This window comes from Pteropus medius, unplaced genomic scaffold (genome assembly GCF_902729225.1).
Source record: "Pteropus medius unplaced genomic scaffold, Ma_sr-lr_union100, whole genome shotgun sequence".
NCBI lineage: Eukaryota > Metazoa > Chordata > Mammalia > Chiroptera > Pteropodidae > Pteropus > Pteropus medius.
This window is the reverse complement of record NW_024342471.1, coordinates 20,270,708-20,293,905: the sequence shown is the minus strand read 5'-3', so window position 1 is coordinate 20,293,905 and position 23,198 is coordinate 20,270,708. Positions and strand designations below refer to the sequence as shown.

Here is a 23,198-nt window from a genome sequence, read left to right as displayed (position 1 = left end):
CCACCCGCACTGCGGAGGGGACTGGCGGGCCCAAAGAGGTGGGGGAGAAGGTCCTCATATTTCTCTCTTTTTGAATTTGGTTTTTGGTTTTCGCTTTTTCTCCCCCCCGGGCTACGCCGCCTGCCGATCTTCGCCCTAACCTTTCGGGGCCTGACCTCCAGCCATCTTTGATTTCCGACTTCCTAAAATAACCGCGGCGAGCCGGAGGGGTGCGGGGCCCCCAGGGGCCGGGGTCGCGGGCGCAGGGCAGTCCCGCTGGGGCTGCACCGGCCCGGCGTTTTGCGTGGCTTTTCCGCGGCGCCCTGCTTTCCACAAGCGCGCCCGGGGGCCAGAGGGGACAAGTGGGACCAGAGCTGGGCGATCGCGGCCAGGGCCAGCTCCCGCGGCTGACCCGGCCCACGCTTCCGCGCCCAGCGGCCGCCGGGTGGGGAGGAGTTCAGGACCCGCGTCCGGCCGGGAGCGGCAAGGCCAACTCCTCCTGGTCGCTTAACCGAGGAGGTATTAGGAGCGAGTGGATTTCCCACTATCTCCTGTCCGTCCTGGCCCGCCAAATTGTCGCCTGATAAGTTTTTAGCGTGGGGGGAGGGGGCGCTTTGAACCTCCTGGGCCTTGTTGGTCACTTCCCTCCTCTCCCCGCCTGCTTTCTAATTCCTCAGCCATTGACGGGGGAGCGAGTGGCCGCCCCGGACACTCGGAGGCAGAACTCGGATGGGAAGACGGTCGCTCCTTTTTGAATACTGTCCCCTTTTTCGGGGAGGGCATCCATATACTTCCCAAGTTTACAATAGGTTAATATAAATCCCTACTGCCCCCCAAGTAACATTTTCGAGGGCAACTTAAAAGAGATCGGCTTGACCGAGGGGGCGGGCTGTGCGCATTCGGCGTGGCGGACGGTCGGGGAAGCGCACTCTCGAGGTCCCCGGAGGGTGGACTCTTTGTGCCTGTGGGGGTGGGGGGTGGAGGGAGCGTGGAGAGGCTTCGTCGCCTGGCCCACCTGGAACAAAAGGGTTAACCCTCCGCCGGCTCGCTTCCTCCCGAGAGGAGGGGCGAGCTCCTGGCTCTGACCCCTCCCCTGGTCCTGCTCTGACCTCCCCTTCCCCCTTCATTTTGGGTGGGCGCGCGCAAGTGGGACTTTTGGTGGTATTTGGCACCTTTAAGGGAACTTTGTGACGGAGGCGTGGAGAGGGGGCTTCTTAAATTAACGCTGGCTGGAGTTTGAGATCAGTTAACCCGAGCCGGTTAGGGTCTCAGGCCTGGTTGCTCTCCTTCCAGTATTTGGGGGTGGGGGGTTCGCTATTGATCGCTTGGGTTGGAGCGGACAGCCGCGTTGTGCGCGGGCGCCCCCTGGAGGCCCAGCCTGGAGCCGCGCGCTTTGCCGAGAGGCGGGTCCGCGCGCAGGTACCGGCTCACACCTGATGGAACGGAACGGGTTGTGGTGGGTAATGGACAGCCGTGGCTCCGGCCAAACGCGGGCGCCGCTGGAACTCGAGCCAGTCGTTTTCGCGACCTCTGGCTGTGCCCGGTATAAATCTGCCAAGTCTTTGGAATTCTTGGAAAGAATTCCTTGATCCTAGAGTGTGTTTACTGAGTCCCCAGCACCAAGGGACAGAAGGTAGTTTTCTCAAGCAGTTACCTTTTAATGGCTGCATTTTGCATGTGAGCAGTCTGTATCTGTACAATACAGATAGGGACAGGTAGATGTGTAGATACGTATACTTTTTTAAAAAGTTAAGATTGGGCCAGTCTTGTTTTGAAAAGCCAATTGGAGATCCACTTGTAAAGAATGCAGTTTTTGAGGGAGGAAAATGAAGTTTGGCAATCACCAGATCAAAAAATCTGCAGGTGGTCCGGGGACTCGAGCGCCGGACGGGAAAATTAGCATTTTCTCAAAAGAGTTTCAAATGCCCTTTGTGCTAAACTGGATTACAACTTTCAACGATTAAGATTCCCAAGTTTCAAATAACTGCCGACCCCCAGTTTCTAAACTGAAATGACCTACATTGGCTGTAAGGATTCTGAGAATAGGGCACTTGGGAGCCCCCATTTTAAATGAAGGAGAGGGAAATTTGTTTACAGCGGCTTTAACGTTGCAGGCTGACTTTCAGTGTTTCGATCTGCATCCGAGAGAGGGAGAGGGGCTAAAACGCCCACGGCCCCTTTTGTTCCGTTAAAAAGAAGTTGCACAAACCAACGATAGTTGCTCATTCGAGCCTCTGCTAGCTTCCTCACCGGTAGGGAGTTGGGAACCCATCCTGGGAGGCAGGAGATAGTTTTGGTACTTCCTCTTTTTTAATGAGGTTAGGTTTTTATTTGTAAGGTTTCGGAATGAAGTGCATTCCAGTCTGGTTGTATGGCTGAGAGCAGTGTCACCTTGAGACCTGTGTGAGTTTCTTTGAGCCTTTGGCTTCCTCTCTTTACAGTGGAGATAAAGTGTCCTGTGAGATAGTTTCAATTCTAGAAGACTCACTGTGTGCTGGGATTGTGATTGGGATATTGTTCAAAATAACTTTCTGTTTTATTTACCGTGGCAAGATAGCGCTGAGCTGCCAGTTGAGAATATTCCGCCGTTTCCTGTGCAGCCTACCGTATGCCAGACACCAGGCTGGGGACCTTAAATATGTTATCTTTTAATTCTCATTTCAGAGTAAGCTGCAGCTCTGGGTCGAAATGGCTTGCTGGTGTTTGCCATGTCCTGATGGATGGGTAGCCTTTCTCTGAATCGGACGGGCTGTGTTGGTTGTGGTCTTGGAGAAATTGGTTACGGGGTGGCATTTTCTGTCAGTTCCCTCCGATTCAGTGTGTATTTGGCTGGTTGAGCTTGATGATCTCTCTTAATTTTTGAGATGTGCCTTTGGAAGCTTTTCTGTTAAGAGATCCCTGGGAACCACGTTAGAAATAAGGCAGAGTTACTGTTTGTGGGGGAGTTCAAGAAGTTCCCTTTTTCCGTCACCCTTAACTTATGGTACTTTATTTTTAAAAAGCATCTACAGTTTAAAAGCCTTTAACTCCAGATAAGAACTACATCTCTAGTCACCGCTATCCATCCTCCCCCCCTTCCTTAATTTAGAGTGTGTCAGGCTTTGTTCTAGGGCTTCCTGGAGGAGGCAGCAAAAGCTCCTGACTGCCTGGAGTTTACAAAGTTTGAGCTCCAGCTGAGGCAAAAGGGAACATATCTCTAACATAAAGCAGCGGAACTCACACACCGTAGCAACTGTCTAGCCTTCTTTGATTCTTTCGGGTTTTTTTCCTCCTGAATTTTGATCCTAGACTGATTGGAACACATTTTATTTTTCTTTTTAGCTCTTCATTTCACGGAAACTTAATTTACAGCTCTAATTTGCCATCTATGAATTGAGTTAAAGTCTCGTTACTTAAGTGTTTCTCGGATCGCGGAATCCAGATGTAAAATTAAACTGGTAAAAGGGCGCTTTCTTTCAACTGGTTCACTACCCAAGGAGTTCTCAATTTCCTTCTGTTTTTTGGTAATTATCCTGGAGAGGGGGTGGTGGGGAGGGTAAGAATATTGTGTACTTTAGACAATCTACTCATTGTACTTCTTTTAATATAGGAATAGAGATAAGCTTGAGTCCTAATGCTTTTCTCAAGATAAACTTTTTTAAAAGCATTTCTCATCTCCAGAATTTGATTGGCCTCCAAGTAGATGAAGCTTTTCTTCCTATACAATGGAAAGAGTATTTTCTATCCATTTGGCAGTGATTGAATCTAAGACCCCTGCTGGGTTTACTGCATTCTTCCAACTTATTGGATAACTAGATGCTGGGAGATAACATTCCTAAAATTCGGAGTGGGGGTGGGGTGGAAGCATGGAAGGACTAGTTGCTGCGTAATCCCTCTGAACTTTGCTTTTTCTTTTGAGGAAGGGCTCACTTACGCATACCCAGCGATTGTTCATAACAGAGTCCTCTCACTCTTTGGCAAATACGGTTTCAGTATTTGCCAACGGTGGTCTGGATGTCGAAGTACTTTTTTACTGCACAAGCAAACAGAGCTCCTGCTGTTTTAAGACTCAAGTGGGATGTGGCTGGTATGGCTTGGAGGCTACAGAAGAGGCCAGCCTGTGTATACAGTGAAGGCAAGCTGGTATTCAGGTTGTAAATCACTCTTGGGAACTGTTAGATCCTTCTAGAGCAGGGGCCTTAACCTTTTTTGTGCCATAGACCCCTTCTCAAGAGAATGTATTTAAATGCATAAAATGAAGGAATAGAAACACCGAAGAAATAAATTACACTGAGATACAGCTATCAAAAACGAATACGTTTGTGATAACGTGACATGTGCTTTGTGAACGCAGTAAGATCCAGGTGACCTGGAATTTCCAGTAATGCAACAAACTGCATTTAACACCGTGTGAAAATACCTGCTTTCCGCTGGTGACAAACGCACAGGTTCTGTGAATGACCACAGGTGGCATGTTCCCTACATTCAAAATAAAAAAGTAATGTTAGATTTTAGTTCAGGTTAGTAAAAGTGAAGATTTTTTTTTCCTCCTATCTATTTTCATGAACCCCCCCCAGTTTAAGAATGCCTGCTTTAGAGTTAGCATTTTCAATGAAGGAATATCGTCCCCAAGGGAGTGGAAATTGGTTTTGGGGGAAGACAAAAGCATTTATTGATACTACAGTGGTTTGTGTCCTTCCAAAGGATTGCAGTGTGTGAGTAGATATACGATATATTCGTGGCATTAAAATTTCATGGTAGTCGGGGGGGGGGCGGTGATTAGGAAAAAGTGCTTTTTTAAAAGCCTCCGTTGGAGGGATGAAACGAAACATTTGCGAAATTCTGCTCTAGAAGAAACAATGATAATTAGGCCTTTCATTTTACCGCCCTTCTTAAAAATAGTATTTCAGAAAAACAATCCCTGCTCTTTGTGTTCTGGTTTACCAGTATGTCTGTCACCTTGAGCCACTTCATGATTTCTGAGGCTCAGTTTCCACATTTGCAAATTGGGAAGAAAGACTTGTTTGATTATGTCAGTAGGAAGATAAATGAATTAAGGTATAAGAGTCTGAAGTGTGTTTTGTCGTTTAAAGGAGGGTAATGGTTTTGCTTTGGGTCCTTAAAAAGTGGAATGGGCATTTTTGCATGGGCTTTCCTGGAGATTTCCAGAAGTAGAATGGCTGAGACAAAAGGTATAAACGTGCTAATTAAAAAGAAACCATAGTACAAAAAGTGGGTGTATAGTTACAGTGTTTCGTCAGCCCCAACCCCCAGGCTCAGGCTCCAAGAGCTAGAGACCAGCCAGTTTCTCTTATTTTAGAGGTTTTCCATGTACATATTTACCTCTTTGTCTGCAGTACAAATGGAAGCACATTATGTATGCATCCTGTTCTCACCTCTTTTTTTTTTTTTCCTCTTGAAATAGATCTTGGGCGGTTGTCCTGCAGAGCAGCTCATATAAGGTAGATCTTTATTTTTGTAGGCTACAAAGTAATCATCTTTCTTTCGTACCCTAATGTACTTCACCAGAACCTTACTGTGATACACCAAAGTGCATCCGTATTTGTTTTTGGTTTTTTTTGCTGTTTGTTAATATGAGAAATGTATCTTTGTATTACAGAAAGTAAATTTCTAACAAGGGCCTTGCTGGATCAAAGGAGGACTGCACTAAAATTATGAAGATTGTCCTAGGAAGAAGCCGTATCTATTTCGATATACCTACTAATAGTGTGTATTTCCCTCCTAAGACCAACTTTTTAAAAAGTTACTTTTTTTTGACGTTCTTGACACATTATTTCCAGAATTGCTTTTCCAGGAAGATGTTTGCCACCTCCCCCCCACACCCACCACCACCACAACCAAGGGCTATATTTCAAGTTTTGGGAAGGTGTACTCATAGATGCTATCAGTAAGGGTTCTGGGAATTGACCAATATTTTTAACTTGATTCTTGAAATAAGACTGGAGCAGTTTGTTGGGGGCCCTAAGGAATGGGGTCCTCTTTGTTGACTTCAGCCTGGAAGTATAGGGGGCGGCACCATATCCCAACTTTTAAAACGACTTCTGGGCCTCCCAGAAGGGTGATAATGTGTTTTCTAGCCCTGCCCCCACCCCCAACCTGACTCTTCGGTCTTTCCTGTCCCCCCTGGGGTTTCTGCAAGAGGGGAGATGTTGCAGGCTCCACAGAGGAAACATATTATGATAGGAAGTGTAAGAACAAAGGAAGAATTCAAAGGGGAGGCGGGGCTGGGCACCCATGCCTGGGTTTTAATGAGTATAGTATGTAAGGGGTACCGAGAGGTGCCTATTCGTAATGCTGGAGGCTGTAAGCTGCCTTTTCACCAAGGACATCCCTAGCCCCAGCCTTGCACACAGTAGGAGGTGAGGAAGATCGTTAAATGAGTCAGTCACTCAGTGACTGCTGTCTTAGCCGGCAAGCCAGGCACGTGGTAGGTGCTCAAACGTGGGAAATGAGTCACGCAACCCAGCAGCTACCTTATGTAGGTTGTCATGATATTCTGCAGGCTTAACAGAAATTCTGAGGGGTAGGTAAGCCCACCACATCAAACCTCCTATTGACAGACAAGCACTGGATTGGCCGTAACTCGTTTTCTTGACCACGGCAGGCCAGACCTTGAAAAAACTCCGTGTTTATTACCCAGTGTGAAACTGGGTAAGTCAATCTGTTAAGGCCATGTATGCTATATAAATCTAAAAGAGGCACTTTTTCAAAATCGGAAATCTGTTGATCTCCTCAAGAGACGTATACTTGGTTCCAAGATGAACCCCTCCCCCAAACTGTTGGTGGAGTTCTCAATAAAAACCCATGGTTTTAGGAAAGGTAATCACCCAAGAAGGAGTAGAGGGGTAAATATGTTAGTTCGCTTTAAAAAGTAAGAATTTATTTAAGAGTGGTGCGTGGTCCTTCCTGGCCTTTCCTCCATGTGTTTGTACATTTCAGACGGGTTCTGATTTTAACAGAAATGGTCACATTTTACAATACCGTTCCGCAGTCAGTTTCACCTCGACTTCTGTCTTGATGTTGGGGCATGCGGAAGTTCTGTACGGTTTTGCGTCGAGAGTAGTGAACCAAAACTTACCTTTTTTGCTGCCGTAAACATTTCTGTAAGAATCACCCTCCTTCTGACATGGATCTTAGGATACTTGAGGGAATGTCTGTGTGATTTAGACCGGCATCCCCAGAGTTCCTGGGTCTGATGAGGCGTGCCCACATGACTTCTTTGTGGCGGAGCGCACATATGATGGGATAGCCAGGAAATACGAACAACCGAGCAGTTAGACTGGCCACCCAGAACCCAGGCATCTGGCTAATACAGTCCCGAGACGGGCATTACAATGTGCGGGCTGGCATTAGCTGTGGAGAGGATGGTACCTAGCTTACAAAAGAAATCCACGGACCAGTCACGTGTAGGAACGTGACTTTGCCCAGGATAGGACTTCACGTGTTTCATTTTGGAGAGCTATAGCTAGTGGGAGTTGCAGACGGACGGGAGGAATGAAACCCATCGTCCCCTTCTGTACATTCGTGGGCTTCTCTCTTTGTAGAATGGCTCATTGAGCCTTTGAACGTCCTAACTTAAGACATTTCTATGGGTTTTTCATATTCTGGAAGGTCAGCGAAGTCTTTTCTGTGGTCATGCCTGTCTTAGACTTGCGATTTTTAATTTTTTTTTATTTTTTCAATGTGTTTTCTCCTATATGAAGATGATTCCTGGGAATATCTGCTTGGCCTTCCCTCCATTTAAATCAACCCAGTGTCCTGCCATTCTCCACGTTTTTAAGTAAATTTAGTACCATCGTAATTGTCGGCACTTTTAAACTTTCATTATGCACACCCATTACATTATTTGAACGAGTGATATACTGCAACTGTGCTTTCCATGAACCCAGGATGGAGGTCAGCCGCCGGGTTTGAGCAGATTCCCAGCACTTGTATTGACTGCGTGAAAGCCATTTGCTGTCGGAAGCTAGTTCTGAGTGGGGTGCAGATCTCTGAGGGGATTATTTTGTATGAGTTTCCCAGGGCTGTCCTAAGCCATGACCACAAACCGAATGGCCGAAAACAACAGAAATTTACTCTCCCACAGTGTTGGACACTGGGAGTATGAAGTCAAGGTGTCGGCAGAGCCGGTTCCTTCTGGAGGTTCCGAGGGGGCAGATCTCTTCCACGCCTGCTCCCTACCTTCTGTCGGTTCCTACCTTGCTCCCCTCTGAGCCACAGCCCTTGGTTTATAGCCACGGGAACCCCTTCTCAGGGCCTTCTTCTGTGTCTCAGATCTCCCCTTCCCTTACGGACACTGGGCATTGGGTTTGGGACCCACTAGAGCCACATGTGCAAGGGTCCTGATCCATGGGCGCATGGGCGCTGCAGTTAGTACTCAGACCTATTTTGGGAGGATGTTAGTTGACTCAACTGCACACGTGGTTGGTTCATTCAGACTCTGGAGGCCTCGTTCCCTTACACGGTTTCTGCCTGTTGGGCACGGATCGTGAAGACTTGCTCCGTTGTGGTTGTGGTTGGTTCTTCCCGAGAAATGGCCCCTCGTCCTTCCTGGGGCAGAGTCGTGAGCTCTTCCTTTCTGGTTTGCAGGTGCTCCAGTGAACCACCTGGGGACGGCGGATGACATGAGCGGGGACCGAGCGACGGTCAAGAGGCCTCGTCGGGAGGAGACTCACATCTGCGAGAAATGCTGTGCAGAGTGCTTCAGCTTCTCCGAGTTCTTAGAACATAAGAAAAATTGCACTAAGATCCCACCCGTCCTCATCATGAACGACAGTGAGGGGCCGGTGCCTGCCACAGACTTCTCCGGGGCTGTGCTGAGCCACCAGCCACACAGTCCAAGCAGTAAGGACGGTCACAGGGTGGACGGCTGCAGCTCGGGAGACATGAAGGAGAAGCCAGGGCCGGAGTCTGTCCTGTACCTGAAGACGGAGACCGCCCTGCCGCCCACACCTCAGGACTTAAGCTATCTACCCAAAGGCAAAGTGGCCAACACTAACGTCACTCTGCAAGCACTACGAGGCACCAAGGTGGCGGTGAATCAGCGGAGCGCGGACGCGCTGCCGGCCCCCTTGCCCGGGGCCAACAGCATCCCGTGGGTCCTGGAGCAGATTCTGTGTCTGCAGCAGCAGCAGCTGCAGCAGCTCCAGCTCACGGAGCAGATCCGCATCCAGGTGAACATGTGGGCCTCCCACGCCCTCCACTCAGGCATGGCGGGAGCCGACACCCTGAAGACGCTGGGCAGCCACATGTCCCAGCAAGTGTCCGCGGCCGTCGCTCTGCTCAGCCAGAAAGCGGGGAGCCAAGGTCTGTCCCTGGACGCCTTGAAACAAGCCAAGCTACCTCACGCAAGCATCCCTTCCACCACCAGCTCTGTGTCCCCGGGGCTGGTGTCCTTTGCCCTGAGGCCGGATGGGTCCAGGGTGCTCCCAAGCCGCCTCCCCGGTGCTCTGCTACCTCAGGCCCCCGGCTCTGTGCTCTTCCAGAGTCCTTTCTCCACTGTGGCGTTTGACCCGTCCAAGAAAGGGAAGGGGAAGCCCCCCAACGTCTCCCCGGTGGATGTCAAACCCAAAGACGAGGCCGCCCTCTACCGGCACAAGTGTAAGTACTGCAGCAAGGTTTTTGGGACCGATAGCTCCTTGCAGATCCACCTCCGCTCTCATACTGGAGAGAGACCCTTCGTGTGCTCTGTCTGTGGCCACCGGTTCACCACCAAGGGCAACCTCAAGGTGCACTTTCATCGACACCCCCAGGTGAAGGCAAACCCCCAGCTGTTTGCCGAGTTCCACGACAGAATGGCTGCAGGCGATGGCCTCCCCTACACCCTCTCCGTGCCTGTCCCCCTAGATGAATGCAGTCTCTCTTTAGAAAGCAAACCTGTTCTGGTAACAGGGAACCCCCGTGCAGGCCTACCTCAGAATCTCTCTTCGGGGACTAACCCCAAGGACCTCATGGGGGGCCCGCTGCCCAGCGACCTGCAGCCCGGGCCTTCTCCAGAAAGTGAGGATGGAGCTCTACTCTCTGGGGTGGGGCCAAACCATAACTCCCCAAGGGTTGGTGGCTTCCAGGGGAGAGGGACACCCGAGCCAGGGTCAGAGACCCTGAAGTTGCAGCAGCTGGTGGAGAACATTGACAAGGCCACCACCGACCCCAACGAATGTCTCATTTGCCACCGCGTCCTAAGCTGCCAAAGCTCCCTCAAAATGCATTACCGCACCCACACCGGCGAGAGACCGTTCCGCTGTAAGATCTGTGACCGAGCCTTCTCCACCAAAGGCAACCTGAAGACACATTTCGGGGTCCACCGAACCAACACGTCCATAAAGACGCAACACTCGTGCCCCATCTGCCAGAAGAAGTTTACCAACGCTGTCATGCTACAGCAGCACATCCGGATGCACATGGGCGGTCAGATTCCTAACACACCCCTGCCGGATAATCCCTGTGACTTTGCAGGCCCCGAGCCGGTGATGGTCGGTGAGAACTGCAGCGCAGGTGCCGTCTGTCACGACGATGTCATCGAAAGCATCGACGTCGACGAAGTCGGCTCCCAGGATGCCCCTAGCAGCGCCTCGAAGGCCCCCATGCCTCTTCCCAACATCTACGCGGCGTCCCCGGCCCTGGGGTTCGCCGCGATGGCTCCCCTAGACGCCCCGGGGAAGGTGGGGCCTGCTCCTCTTGTCCTGCAGCGGCAGAGCAGCAGAGAAAACGGCTCAGTGGAGAGCGATGCCTTGACCAACGACTCGTCATCCTCAGCGATGGGGGACCAGGAGTATCAGAGCCGAAGCCCGGACGTCCTGGAGACCGCGTCCTTCCACGCAGTCTCCCCGGCCAATAGCCAAGCAGAAAGTTTCAGGTCCAAGTCTCCCGATGCTGGTGGCAGAGCAGACGGCGTGGAGATCAGCCGCACTGAGATGGAAGGTGACGGAGCTTTGGATTTAACTTACGTCCGTTTTGGGCACAAGGTCATCCCAAAGGAACCTGGGTTGAACTTTGCAAACGGAGAGTGTGATATACGTGAAGCAGCTTCTCTGTCTGTAGGGCAGTTAGCCTTTCTGTGCTTCTGGGTGGAGGGAGATAATAACGTTCTCTATCCTAGTGGCGACATGCTTTATTTATGACGGGCGATTCAAGTTGGTTGTGGACAGCGTAAGCGTGCTTTGTTGACTTTTTATTTTTGTGTTTGAACCCTATGGGGGTATACGGGTAATTTTAAAGAATAGAGTTTTGAGAAAGTGGGCATTGGTTTTTTCTTTTTTTGCTGCTGTTGACATAAACCATACTTTGTTGATGCTGAGGTCCCACTCCCTAATGTAAAGTTCAGAAGTGAATCACCCTCGAGGCGTGAAAAAGAATCTAACCCATTGGAAACTCACATATGAGTTGTGGGGTGCCCACTGATGCCATTAATGGTACAGTGGGGGACCAGCTGCATTGTAGCATCCGAGAAGGTTGGCGTCTGGGCATGGTTCAAAGGTCACTGTAGGAACTTGAACTTGGATGCGTGTGTTTACGTGTTGCCCATCCATTTACACCAAAGTGGTACATTCCCCTAAGTGTTCGAGTTTATTCTCTGTGCAGGTGAACAAGTCAGAGGGAAGAACCTCCAAGGTGTACGTTTCCCAAAAGCCTTTTCCAGGCTCTCAAACTGTGGGCAGTCGTTTGCAAAGCTCTTCTTTTTGGCTTGAAGAGCGAGAGAATGTGGGATGACAAAGGTTTGGGGTTTTTTTTCTCTGCCTGCCAGGTCGGAGCAGTCTCCCATCAGCGTTCGTCCGAGCCCAGCCAGCCTACGTCAAAGTCGAAGTTCCCGGTGCGTTCGGACCCGCGACCATGTCGCCGGGCATGACACCTTTGTTGGCGGCCCAGCCACGCCGACAGGCCAAGCAACACGGCTGCACGCGGTGCGGGAAGAACTTCTCGTCGGCGAGCGCCCTTCAGATTCACGAGCGGACTCACACCGGGGAGAAGCCTTTCGTGTGTAACATATGCGGGCGAGCCTTCACCACCAAAGGCAACTTGAAGGTGAGTTTCCTTAGGGTTTTGGCAGGGATGGGGCTAGGTGTCGAGCAGCATCTCTTGAATTGGAAGGTGTTTCACATCATGCATGGAGCGTCATGATACAGTGATTAAGAGCAAGTCACTTCTGAGCCCGACGAGATAGCTGTTCGCTTCGAAGACAGTCGGCGAAGAGGAAATGAGGCTGCCTGGGAAACCACGCAGTGTCTGTCACAGTCTTTGGCTTTTTTTTAAAGAAGCTGGAAGAGTCCAAAGCCAGACTGGAAAAGGGGTTGCAGAAAGGAGGCCGGGATTAAGAAGTAGTTAGGTAGTAAGACTATTTTTTTTTTTTTGTTATTTCTCCCAAGAGAACAGATATCTGGATTTTTTTACATAAGAAATCTAACTCGTAAATGTGAATTGTGTTAAAATACTGTTCGAGTAGCACCAACCGCATGCGCAAACTCACTGTGGCGCGCCAACGTGCGGTCACATCTGTTTGGGTGGAAATCTTTGTCCCTCTTCCCACAGGTCCACTACATGACACATGGCGCCAACAACAGCTCTGCACGCCGTGGGAGGAAGCTGGCCATCGAGAACACCATGGCCCTGTTAGGAACGGATGGAAAGAGGGTCTCCGAGATGTTTCCCAAGGAAATCATGGCCCCTTCAGTGAACGTGGACCCTGTCGTGTGGAGCCAGTACTCCACCATGCTCAACGGCGGCCTGGCCATGAAGACCAACGAGATCTCGGTGATCCAGGGCGGAGGCATTCCCACGCTCCCTGTGTCCCTGGGGGCCAGCTCCGTCGCCAGCAGCACCGTCGTCTCCAAGATGGATGGCTCCCAGTCTGCCATCAGTGCCGACGGGGAAGAGCCGGGCGCCGCCGACGGCGTCCCCAAACACCAGCTCCCTCACTTCTTGGAAGAAAACAAGATCGCGGTCAGCTAAGCCAAGAGGGAGCCCACACTGAAGGAGAAAGGCGGAGTGACCGCTCTAGAACTGGACCCTTTTCGTCGGTTTGTTTTTTAAAGAACCCATCTCCTCCTGTTTGTTTTTTGACTGATGTGCAAATGATGTTTACAGTCGTGACCACAACCTCAGGCAAGTCCTACAATCACGATGTTGCGATGCTGCTTTGCAAAAAAAAAGACAAAAAAAAATTCATACAGACTAGTTTTTTTTTTTTTTAATTTTGGAAAGAAGCGGGTCTTGCAAAGTAGCTTTGTTACTTGCGACAAACTATACGTAAAACCTTTGTACAAGCTAGAGCCACTGTTCCTGAAGACTGACCTGTTTCGTGTTGGGGCTCATCGAATCACAATGGAGAAGACAAGTGCTTGGCCTCACTGCGGGGCAAGGGGTGCTATATGCTTCTGTGGTGACCGTATGCGGGTAAATGGACAAGGTCCGTCATCTTTAGAGAGACCTGCTTTGTATGTCCCCCAACCCTGCACCCATCTTTAATTTTTCTGTTTTGAATGTACTTTTTTTTTTTTTTAACTAAGGTTGCAGAATCCTAACATGTCTTCGGCCTTGGAAACTTAAGTGGGGTGCCCTCAAACGGTCAGTATAAAAGGACTGACTTTATACCTTAGGGAGTCAGCATGCGAGTTGCTGCTTATTTAAATCACAGTCCAGGCGGAGCCCTAAATTGCCAACATCCGCCCTACACTTTCCAGATGCCGCCTTCTTTCTGAACCACCAGGAGGGGGGGCACCTGAGCAGGGAACCTCAGGTGACTTAATTTAGTTCGCCTATTCTGTTGAAGAACTGGGCTTTGATTCTCGAAGAAGCTCGTGGAAGGGCATGCCGCTTCTCCCGGGCTCACACTCTCATTTTCACAGAACTTTCCTTGATGTGACTTAATGCCAAGTAATTAGGAAGATTCTCCCCACCCTGCCCCCCAGTATTGCATGAAGGCTACAATGTTGGAACAAGCCCAAGTACCTGGGTATGAAAGCTTTAATTTATCTACCTCATTTATTTTTTGTTTTTGTAGCCTTAGTCTCTCTTTTTCCTATTTTATGACTGCTGAAGTGTTCCCCGTCTTAAACCTGAGAGTTAATGTAACGGTGGGAGCAGCTGGATGTTCAAGATGTTTTTTTGTAACTTTTTTTTTTTTCACTTTCCTTTTCGTATATGTAATAAGCGAACGAAATGTTGCTTGAACGGTTTAATGTGGAAGGAGAAGGGAAGACCCTGATTTCTGGGTGGAGGAGTCTTTCCCCCTCGATGTGGGAATGCAGGTCACGTCTGTTACCAAAAGTTCGTCTCTGAGTTATTGCTCCTGACTTTAGGATCCAAAAAAAAATTTTTTTTTTTTTTTTTTTTTTTTTGCCAAGTTGTGCCTTTCCTTCTGGAATTGTAAGTGAATACAATAATAGTACCTGTTTACACTGTGAAGTGGATATTGTTACAGAGAACACACCAGAGGCTTTCTCACTGTTAAGCCGATAATGCCTTGTGAATGTATGCGATCTACGGAGAGAACCCTGTAGTTTTACCTGCTGATGGCTGACTGTTGGAGAATAAATTTTGGATATTTTTTTTTCCCCCCACCAGGTGTGTATGTAAGTTTTGTTTGGTAGTGTCTGCTCTAAAGTGGAGAATTTTTACTTGACAATTACTTCTAGGGGCCTTGTGGATCTCCCCCCACCCCCAGGTTCTAGAACGAATATGCACATCTGGTTACATCCGTGTCTGACCTGATTCACAAGCACATACGTCATGACGTACTGTTGGGTGTCTTTCCTTTTTAATAATTCATACAAGTTTTTTTTTAGAATAATCTCATTCTAGAGAACGTTTGCTTGTGTTCCCTCGTGACCGTAGAAGGCTTACGCTCTAGGCAACCCCACATCTCAACCCATCCCAACCTACCTGGCTCATGTCACTGGGCAGAGAAACAATTTTTGTTTAACCATCTCATACTTTGGGGCCCTTGAGGGGAATGAATGGGCTGAGGGTCACATAGGATGTGGCATTTGACTCCAAGGGAAAATTCTTAGAGGAGTAGAAAAAGTGCTCGTGGAAGAGACACAGGGGCAAGACCAGGTTAATGCCCTATAGGTAAAGTACCCTCTCGCCCACCTTTTGCCGCTTGTCTTTGCGAACCCAACGGCAAAACCCAGCATCGTCATGGATGTGGACGCCACAGCATCCTGGAGTGTGTTCTCTTGATGCCCACCAAAGGCCCGGTGTTGTATTCTGGTGGCCTTTGAGCTGACGTGACTTCTGCATGTCCATTTCCCTTGCAAGTGGATGTCGTCATGTCCCCGCCCCCACCCCAAAGAGTGATCTGTCTTAGGCCTCAGCTCATCTAAATTTAGGGTGAAACAGCCACTCACTTTTGAGAGCAAGATTAACCCAATATTTCAGATAACTGAAATGGAAGGACCTAATTTAAGCTAGTATTCCCTGGTCACAAGTGTATAATTCTTATCCTTTCTCTCTCTTGCTACTAATCCACAGTTAAGTTTTATGTTTTTCACGATTCAGATGTATGAAAATTAACAATAAAATTATGTTTCCCTCTCTCCAACATACGTTAGACATCTTCCAAAGTAAAACCTGTTTTTGGCTAATCCTTTTTAAGTATCTGCAATCATTTAAAAATGTTAAATTAGCTATTGCTAGACTACGCCAACTTCCCTAGAACTATTAAGTAATTTTGATCATCTGTGACAGTTTCTCTTGCACTCAATTTATGGTAAGTTCCTACTTGAAGGATTGCTAGGAAAAAGATTATGAATGTTTCCGGGTATGTTTGTAGCTTCTGTGTGTTCTATGTGTGTGTCTTTTCTCAGCCCTAATCTTTGAAATCCACTCTTGAAGAGTAGACTGTGATGTGAGCACACCACCATCGTATAGTGAATCATCTGAGTTTATAGAGCACAGGAGGTAAGTCATACACCTGCCACAGAACTTGCTTTTTAACTTAAGACTTACCTGCCTCCTTCTTTCTCTATGGGTTTTGTGTATTCAGAACTCTGTTTCTGATACTTGATGGATGATTTAAGGGAATCTTGATGTCCTGACTTGAATGCACGGCCAGTTATAAATCAATTACATCTCAGTAAAACCCAGGGTAGGGGGGTAAACGTCCCCCCCGCCCAGCCCTCTGCCTTCAGCCAGCACCCCCAGAACCCGTTTAAAGATAATTGTTCTGGGAAAGGAATTGTTTGCATGGTGTAAATGCATTTGGAGAGTGGGCCTTGAGAAAGTGTGGGGTGGCCCCTATTCAGGTGGAGAAGTTGCACCTTTTGGCCTAAGCTATTGAAAGTGAGGTCGTGGTATGGGGAAGGAAGGTGGTTGCTCGTTCAGTCATAGCTGATGGTGCCAGGTTGACGCAGGTGACAATGTAGCTAAACCACGACAAGGAAGGTGTTGAAATATCTCCATGTTTGCAGGAAGCTTTTCAATAGAGTTTCGGAGGCAGCTTCCACAGCAGCTGTTTACAACTCAGCAGATGGCTTAAGCCCACACAGGAAAGTTAACACATGTGAGCATGTACAGGAAGTCCAGAAACAAATTAGTAGTTAGATGATACAGGTACATTTCAAATTGGGAAAGGATGGGTGCGTGATGAGATAACTTCATTTGGGAAAAAAGTCCCAGGTGAGTACTTTAGCTGGATGCCCTAGGGCAAGATAATTTATGGAAACTGATAACCTCATCTGCAGAACGAGGATAATATTTGATTCATCGTGATACGGTGAGATTAGATGAGAGCTTGAAAACACAATCTGGGGCATAGGAAGCATTCAGATATGGTAGCCATCACTTTCTCCTGTTTGGCTCAAAATCTACAGGGTCTTGCTCGGTTAGACAGAATTTGTCCCAAGTCTGGATCAAGTGGCTTCTTTTGGTTCAGTCTGTTGAGACTGAGGGTGGTGGTCCCTCAGGAGGCACCCGGAGTTGGTAGTCCCTTTATCTTGAAGACAGTGTTAGTTTTTTGCAGCTCATCAACCAGGGGATATGGACACAATAGCATATTTCGTCATTCCCTGATTGATTGTTTATAAATATGAAAGTGAAAAAAAAAATGTAGGCTAGGAGGAGTCATTTTTAAGGTGGTTTTCCATGTGTCTTCAAATAAGGTCCCATAAGCAGCAGTATTTCAGCGGGGGCCACCACGTTTCATGGATGCTTTCTTGTGCATTTTTCCACCACTGCCATCGACAAATATCCTAGGTCGTTGGAAACGGGAGATTGGGAATTACAAAATGCCAGAACCCTGCTGGTTCTAGGCCCTCCCTGAGTGTTAGGGAGGCCTGTTTTCAGTCCATCAAAGAGCTGGACTTGGCTAAACCTGTGTTTCTGATGTATTGATTGTAAGTTCAGATCTAAACACTACAGCTAATTCACACCTTTGCTTTCTTCTCTCCTTGATGTCATTTATTTTGTGGATTTTATGTCTATTATGTATTCATTTAGGGAGCTATTTTTTCAGCAGAGGAAGCGTATCCTTGTGGAGTCATTATCCTAGGTCCTATCAGTTTTCCCAGTTCTGTTATTTCCAAACAAAATGAGCACTTAAATAGGGAATGCTCATGTCTTGTCTTTTTTTAAAATTTATTGTTACTTATACATAACAAATATATCTCTGGCCGCTTAAGTTACAGGTAGTACATTACTCATGAATGGCAGAGTATATCCATTATTTACCTTTCCAAAGTATCTAAAAGTGAACGAAGCTTGTATTGGGCACAAGAGAGTATCAAGCTAAAAAGGGAATTATTTAAGAAGCTGGGAAATGTGTGAATACGAAACTAAAGTACATTTTGCCATAAAATGTAACTTAAAAGTGGCAGGAACCCAAATATGAATTATGATTAGGTAGAATTTGTATTTTATAAAATTGAGGTATATTTGACATATAACTTACTAGTCACAGTGCAACATGATGATTTAGGATTTATATGCGTTTCGGAATGATCACAGTGAGTTAGGAACGCCCATTTCTGTTTAAAGAAAATGGGTTGGCCTTGAAAGCTATCAAAGCCTTAATAAGCCCAAAGAAGCAATCTTTGGTCATGTATGGCTATTGTCTAGGGATTTATGTTCATGGCACCCATGAAAATTCAGACTTTTGCTTTAAAACGAAAGGAAACACACAAGAACAAAACCGCAGGTCCTTATCACTTTGCTGTAAGGAATTCCAAGTATTTCTAAATACCAAAAGAAAAGTGGAACATTAGTGAAACTAGGCTAAAATGAGAATAGGAAGTACATGTTCCTCCTAAGTAGGCTTCACAATGGAGACGGTAGGAACTTGCAAACACGTGGGAAGAAAGCTCCGAGCTCTGTATGTAAAGTCTGAAGGACATTTGAAAGTGACTTTCCTGGGAGAAGGATGAACTTTCCGAATGACTTGCATCTCTTCCCTTTTGTTCTCCCTGCCATTTTCCACCCTCCAGCCCTTGGTAAACAACCTATTGTTTTAAGTAAAGAAGCCATAAATGGAAAGGGATACTAGTTAGTGTTCTAAAGACTAAGGCATGAAACAGGATGTAAAGGTTTATTTTATCCTGATGGGGTTGTGGGGGGGAGGTTCCTTAAATTAAAAGCAGTTAAACTAATGGCCTTCCGTATCTGGTGGTAAAACTGTAGGTATACTTGGTGTCGAGGCAGTTTTTCCCCTTCTGTTCACATAAATCAGTTCATTTTCCTTTTTCCGCAATGTTTGCTTACTGTGACGGCTTTCAGGCCATCCTGAAATTGTTTTCACTGACCTCCCTAAATGTCGCGATTAAGTTGTCGTTTCAAAGACCGATTCTGTCTTCGTTTTCTCATATGGTGAAGATCATAGGGTGGGTAAAGAAGAAGCTAACGTAATTTAAGCTTGCATTAAAGCCCGAGAAATTCTTCAAAAATCGGGCCATGAGAGGGAACTGCTTAGGCTTGCCAACTTTTTATTTTTAGCAAGTAAGGATGATGAACAATAGCCCAACAAACCTCTCTTGCACATTACCTACCCTGCTTTAATATCCACATGCCATTTTGCACTCTAAATCGTCACTTGTTTACTTTCTGTCTGCCCTGTTAAAATACAATCCTTAAGAAAGAGAACATCGTGGCTCCAACAGATATAAAGTGAACACGTGTTAAAGGTTTTATTAACAGATTTACAACTGATTCAAAGGAGAACGGAAAGAACACCCAAATGATAGGCAATCGGGAATGTTGAAGTGAATTTGCAAATAGACACGAGTCATGGTCAGTATCCACAGGGCAATAATACACTACAGACATTTGCATTTCTATGGACAAGAGTCATTTGTATGGCTCAGTTTCCCCTACCTTACGGAACTGTAAAATCGAGGCTCAGAGACGATGAAAGGCACCTGTACCCTGGAAGGGCGGGCTAAACCGGTCACCCAGACATCATCTTTGACTTTGTAGTCTTCTACAAACAGGAACCAAAACAGATCTAGACACTAGAAAGCGGGGATTGTGTTTGTCTTGTGAACTGTATCCCCGGTGCCTGGAACATTGTAAATTCTCAGGGAAAATTACATGAATGAATGATCGAATGTTTCATGGAATTTCCCCTAAACTCTCTAGTGTCTTTTTGGAGGTAAAAATAGAGTGCTATCCATACACACACAATATTATTAAATGCTAGCGAAATATGGTTGCTTGTGGAACGCTCTTTTGGGAAACCAAAAAGGGGGTGGGGTGGGGAGGAAGAGGTTAGTGTTAGAGACACTTCCTTACTAGAGCTTTAAAAATTATTTAACATTAGCATCCTAGCCCAGTGGGTCTCAAGCAAGGACAGTTGTGGCCTCCAGGAAACATTTTGCAATGTCCGAAGACATCACTAGGATAATGTGGAGGGGCTGCTACTGGCATCTAGTGGATAGAGACCGAGGTCGCTGCTAAACACCCTACATTGCACAGGACAGGCCCCTGCCCCCCCCCACAATAAGGAAACATTCAGCTCAAATGTCAATAGTGCCAAGGTTGACTACCTAGAGCTTTTTCAGAGGGAAGATTCTAGACACCAAAAGGACTTCGTTTCTTCTCTCCCTAGCTTGAGTTTACCCCAAACTTTCTTATTAATTCTGAATTCCCATTTTTCGTGCCTCCATTTTGTCCCAGCCAGTGTCCTTGACTTCTTGTCCACTTAACCACCAACGCTCCATAAATAGCAGCAGCCAGATTGAAGGACTATGAAAATAAGGCTAAACACTGAGAGTCTCAAAATAGATTATGACCTGGGTCTACTGTCTGTTGGTGAGGTTGGGTGACGTCCGTGGGCCTCGGGTCCTCTGATTTCTGGAAAGCAGCGGCTGAACTATGTCGGCTTCTCGCTCAAAGACCTTCCCACTCCAGGTGTCTAGGTGTCAGCAGCTAGTCGTCCCCAGGGCATGGTGGACAGGGAGGACTGTCGAGGGCCACTGAAAGGGGTTGCTCCTCAGAAAGCAGAACCCTGAGGCGGCCATTTCCAGGCCCATGGGGAGGAGGCAGGGCTGGGCCCGGAAGTGGGGTGCCAGGCCCCCCCGAGTGGGATCTAGTGTCCCCCTCATCCCATCACTGCCCCTGCTCTGCTCCTCCTGGATGCCGATGCTCCGATGCTGCACCTGTCTTCCCCCACGTCACGCAAGCATCTGATCTCTGGAGATGAGATAAAGCCTTGAAGTGACTCTTCCCAAGGGACTGCCTTGCTGGAAGGGAGTCTTAAAAGCGTCTTCTCCAATGGGTGATTATTAAAGTGCACTGAAGAAAATTTGGAAAATGCGAAGACAATAAAAAATCACCCCTCTCTTTTCGTAAGGGAATGTTATTTTGGAGATGAAGAAGGGTCTCTTGGTCTTTAAAGTATTTAAAGGAAAATATTATTGGAAAAGTGACACATGTTCGCTAGAAAAAAAGAAAATATAGATAAAACAAGAACATTTGAAGATCCAGCTAGATGTAGCACACCAATGCACACGTTTTTAATAAAGGGAATGGCTGAGTTTGAGGTGGGGGCTGGGTATGGGGCCGGTGTATGGAGCTGTGTACCATCTGCTCAGGATTTCTGTAAGTGAAAAACTACTAGAAAATAGTATGGAGGTTCCTCAAAAAAACTGAGAATTGATCTACCCTATGATCCAGCAATCCCTCTACTGGGTATTTACTCCCAAAGACTTGAAAACTCATATCCGAAAAGATATTTGCACACCGATGTTCATAGCAACATTATTCACAGTGGCCAGGACATGGAAGCAACCTAAGTTGATTGGCTAAAGAAGCTGTGGTACATACATACAATGGAATATGACTCGGCCATAAGAAGAGATGAAATACTGCCCTTTGCAACAACATACTAAGCGAAGTAAGCCAGACAGAAAAAGTTGAAAAGTACATGATATCACTTATATGTGGGATATAAACCTAAAAGCAACAAATGAACAAGACAGACAAACAGACTCCTGGACATGGACAATAGACCAGTGGTTACCAGAGGGGAGCGGGGTGGGAGGAGGTAGACGGGGAAAAATTAATTAAAATCATTTCTTCAATTAAAAAAAATAGTCTATTAAATTTTTAAAATCATCCTAGAAATTTTTTATCCAGAGACAACCATTGGATGATACAGCGGTGTTCATTCTTTTCATTTGGGTAAAATACTAATAGGAAGAGGAGGAGAAGGAATTGCAATAGCTTAACTTGACGAGTGTTTACCGCTCAGCATACGTTACACCGAGCAAAGTTTACATGTTCTCATTACCGCACTGAATTCTTCTACGACCCTGTAATGATGACCCTTCCAGACCTTTTGTGAAGGCACTCTTTTAATTGCTTTAATGTGTGTATGATTAACTCATTTAATCCTTCCAACCATCCAGTGGATCCATTCTACAGTTGAGGAAACTGAGGCCCAGCAGTTTGTAAGTCGTCTCAGGTTTTACAGCTGGGAGGTGGAGGTGAGCTAGGATCCCAGGCGAGGAAGCGGCGATTATTACTCTATATTTTAGAAAATGAAGGCACGGTCTGAGGAGGGGAGCCACAGGTGGGCTCCACAAGGGCTACAGGGAGCTTGAAGATATTCAGGGGTAATAGGTGCCTGGAGTATCATGATAACTGATTCAATTGGTCACAAGAGGCCATTTTTCCAGCCTTCTTGAACATGAAAGACCTGCTCTGGAGCCCAGCTTAGTTCCTTCCTGACCACGTGGCCTTGTGCAGGCCACTCTGAGCTTTTAGTTCCTCAACTGTAAAATGGGTATGATTATTTAGACTTAGCGGGCAAGGCTGTTGGGAGGATTAAGTGTGGAACTCCATGTATGTTTTAGATGCTCGATAAAAACAATAACTCATGGTCATCGAACCCCAGCTGTGTGGGGGACCCCGGGTTAAAGGGTCCCCATCCCCTTGGGCTTTTCCGTTCCCCTGTGTGGTAGTGGAGAAGAGGGGCTGGGCTTGGCGGCTGATCTGAGGTGGGTGGGGTTTAAGAGGGGACAGGTGGTAGAGGGTGGGGCCTACTCTGATGCCATAATTGGGGGGGTTACCATTTCCTCCGCTCAGCAAACATTTACTGAGTGCCGATTGTGTGCCATGCGATGTGCCGAGCACCGTCTAGATGTAAGAGAGAAGGCGGAGAGCAGAGCCGGCCAGGTCTGTTAGCCAAAGGATGCTCCCTTCCCTTCAAAGGTGCAAAGCAGCAACTCCTAACGACATGCTTCTTTTCCTGAGGAACTTCATCGGGACATGAGATAAGTCACACTTCTTGGTTTGGGCTCTCCTTCCTTCACACAGGGCCCCAGACACAGATACTTGGTGGCTCCATCTTTATTCATAGCAGTCATTAAAAGCCACCCCCACTCCACAGATGTAACTACTTAAAAGTTTACTTTAGTGGCAGGAGGTTAGTTTATAAGGTATTACATTGAGAGGCTCTTTAATTATGTCTGGATTTTCAACTTCTCTCACTCTTCCTTTCTTCACCCTATTTGTTTTCTTTCTGTTCTCGAAATTTTATCAGGCCCTTGGAAAGTCAGTGGGCCCTCGACTCTGTGGGGAGCGTGTGAGGGTGAGTGTGGATGGGGGTCTGGGTGAAGGAGCTGGGGTTGTGTAAGATGTTGAACAAGTGTGGTTGAATGTTGACTGAGAAGGCACCTGTGTAAACCCCAGAAGTAGTTGGGGGAGTGTGGGGATGAGAGTGTGCGGGGGTATATGTGTGTGATTACGACTCCCTGGGATCCAGGTGGAGGGGGGTGAGCGATGGTGAAGAA

The 23,198-nt window shown here is 47.3% G+C and overlaps 1 protein-coding gene across 3 annotated transcripts; it reads left to right on the top strand.

Annotated features, from left to right (window-relative positions):
* Positions 1-366: 366 nt before the first annotated feature.
* Positions 367-13,170, top strand: SALL4 (spalt like transcription factor 4). Of its 3 annotated transcripts, XM_039864641.1 has the most exons (6): positions 367-3,482; positions 5,384-5,420; positions 5,579-5,685; positions 8,569-10,899; positions 11,723-12,000; positions 12,505-13,170. In XM_039864641.1, exons 3-6 carry the CDS (start codon positions 5,634-5,636, stop codon positions 12,922-12,924), a joined length of 3,081 nt encoding a protein of 1,026 aa, XP_039720575.1. In that variant the 5' UTR covers positions 367-3,482; positions 5,384-5,420; positions 5,579-5,633; the 3' UTR covers positions 12,925-13,170. The 3 variants fall into 3 exon arrangements, with proteins under 3 accessions (XP_039720575.1, XP_039720576.1, XP_039720574.1); XM_039864642.1 differs by lacking the exons at positions 5,384-5,420; positions 5,579-5,685 and having other exon boundaries at positions 367-784; positions 8,569-9,579; XM_039864640.1 differs by lacking the exons at positions 5,384-5,420; positions 5,579-5,685 and having other exon boundaries at positions 367-784.
* Positions 13,171-23,198: the final 10,028 nt, after the last annotated feature.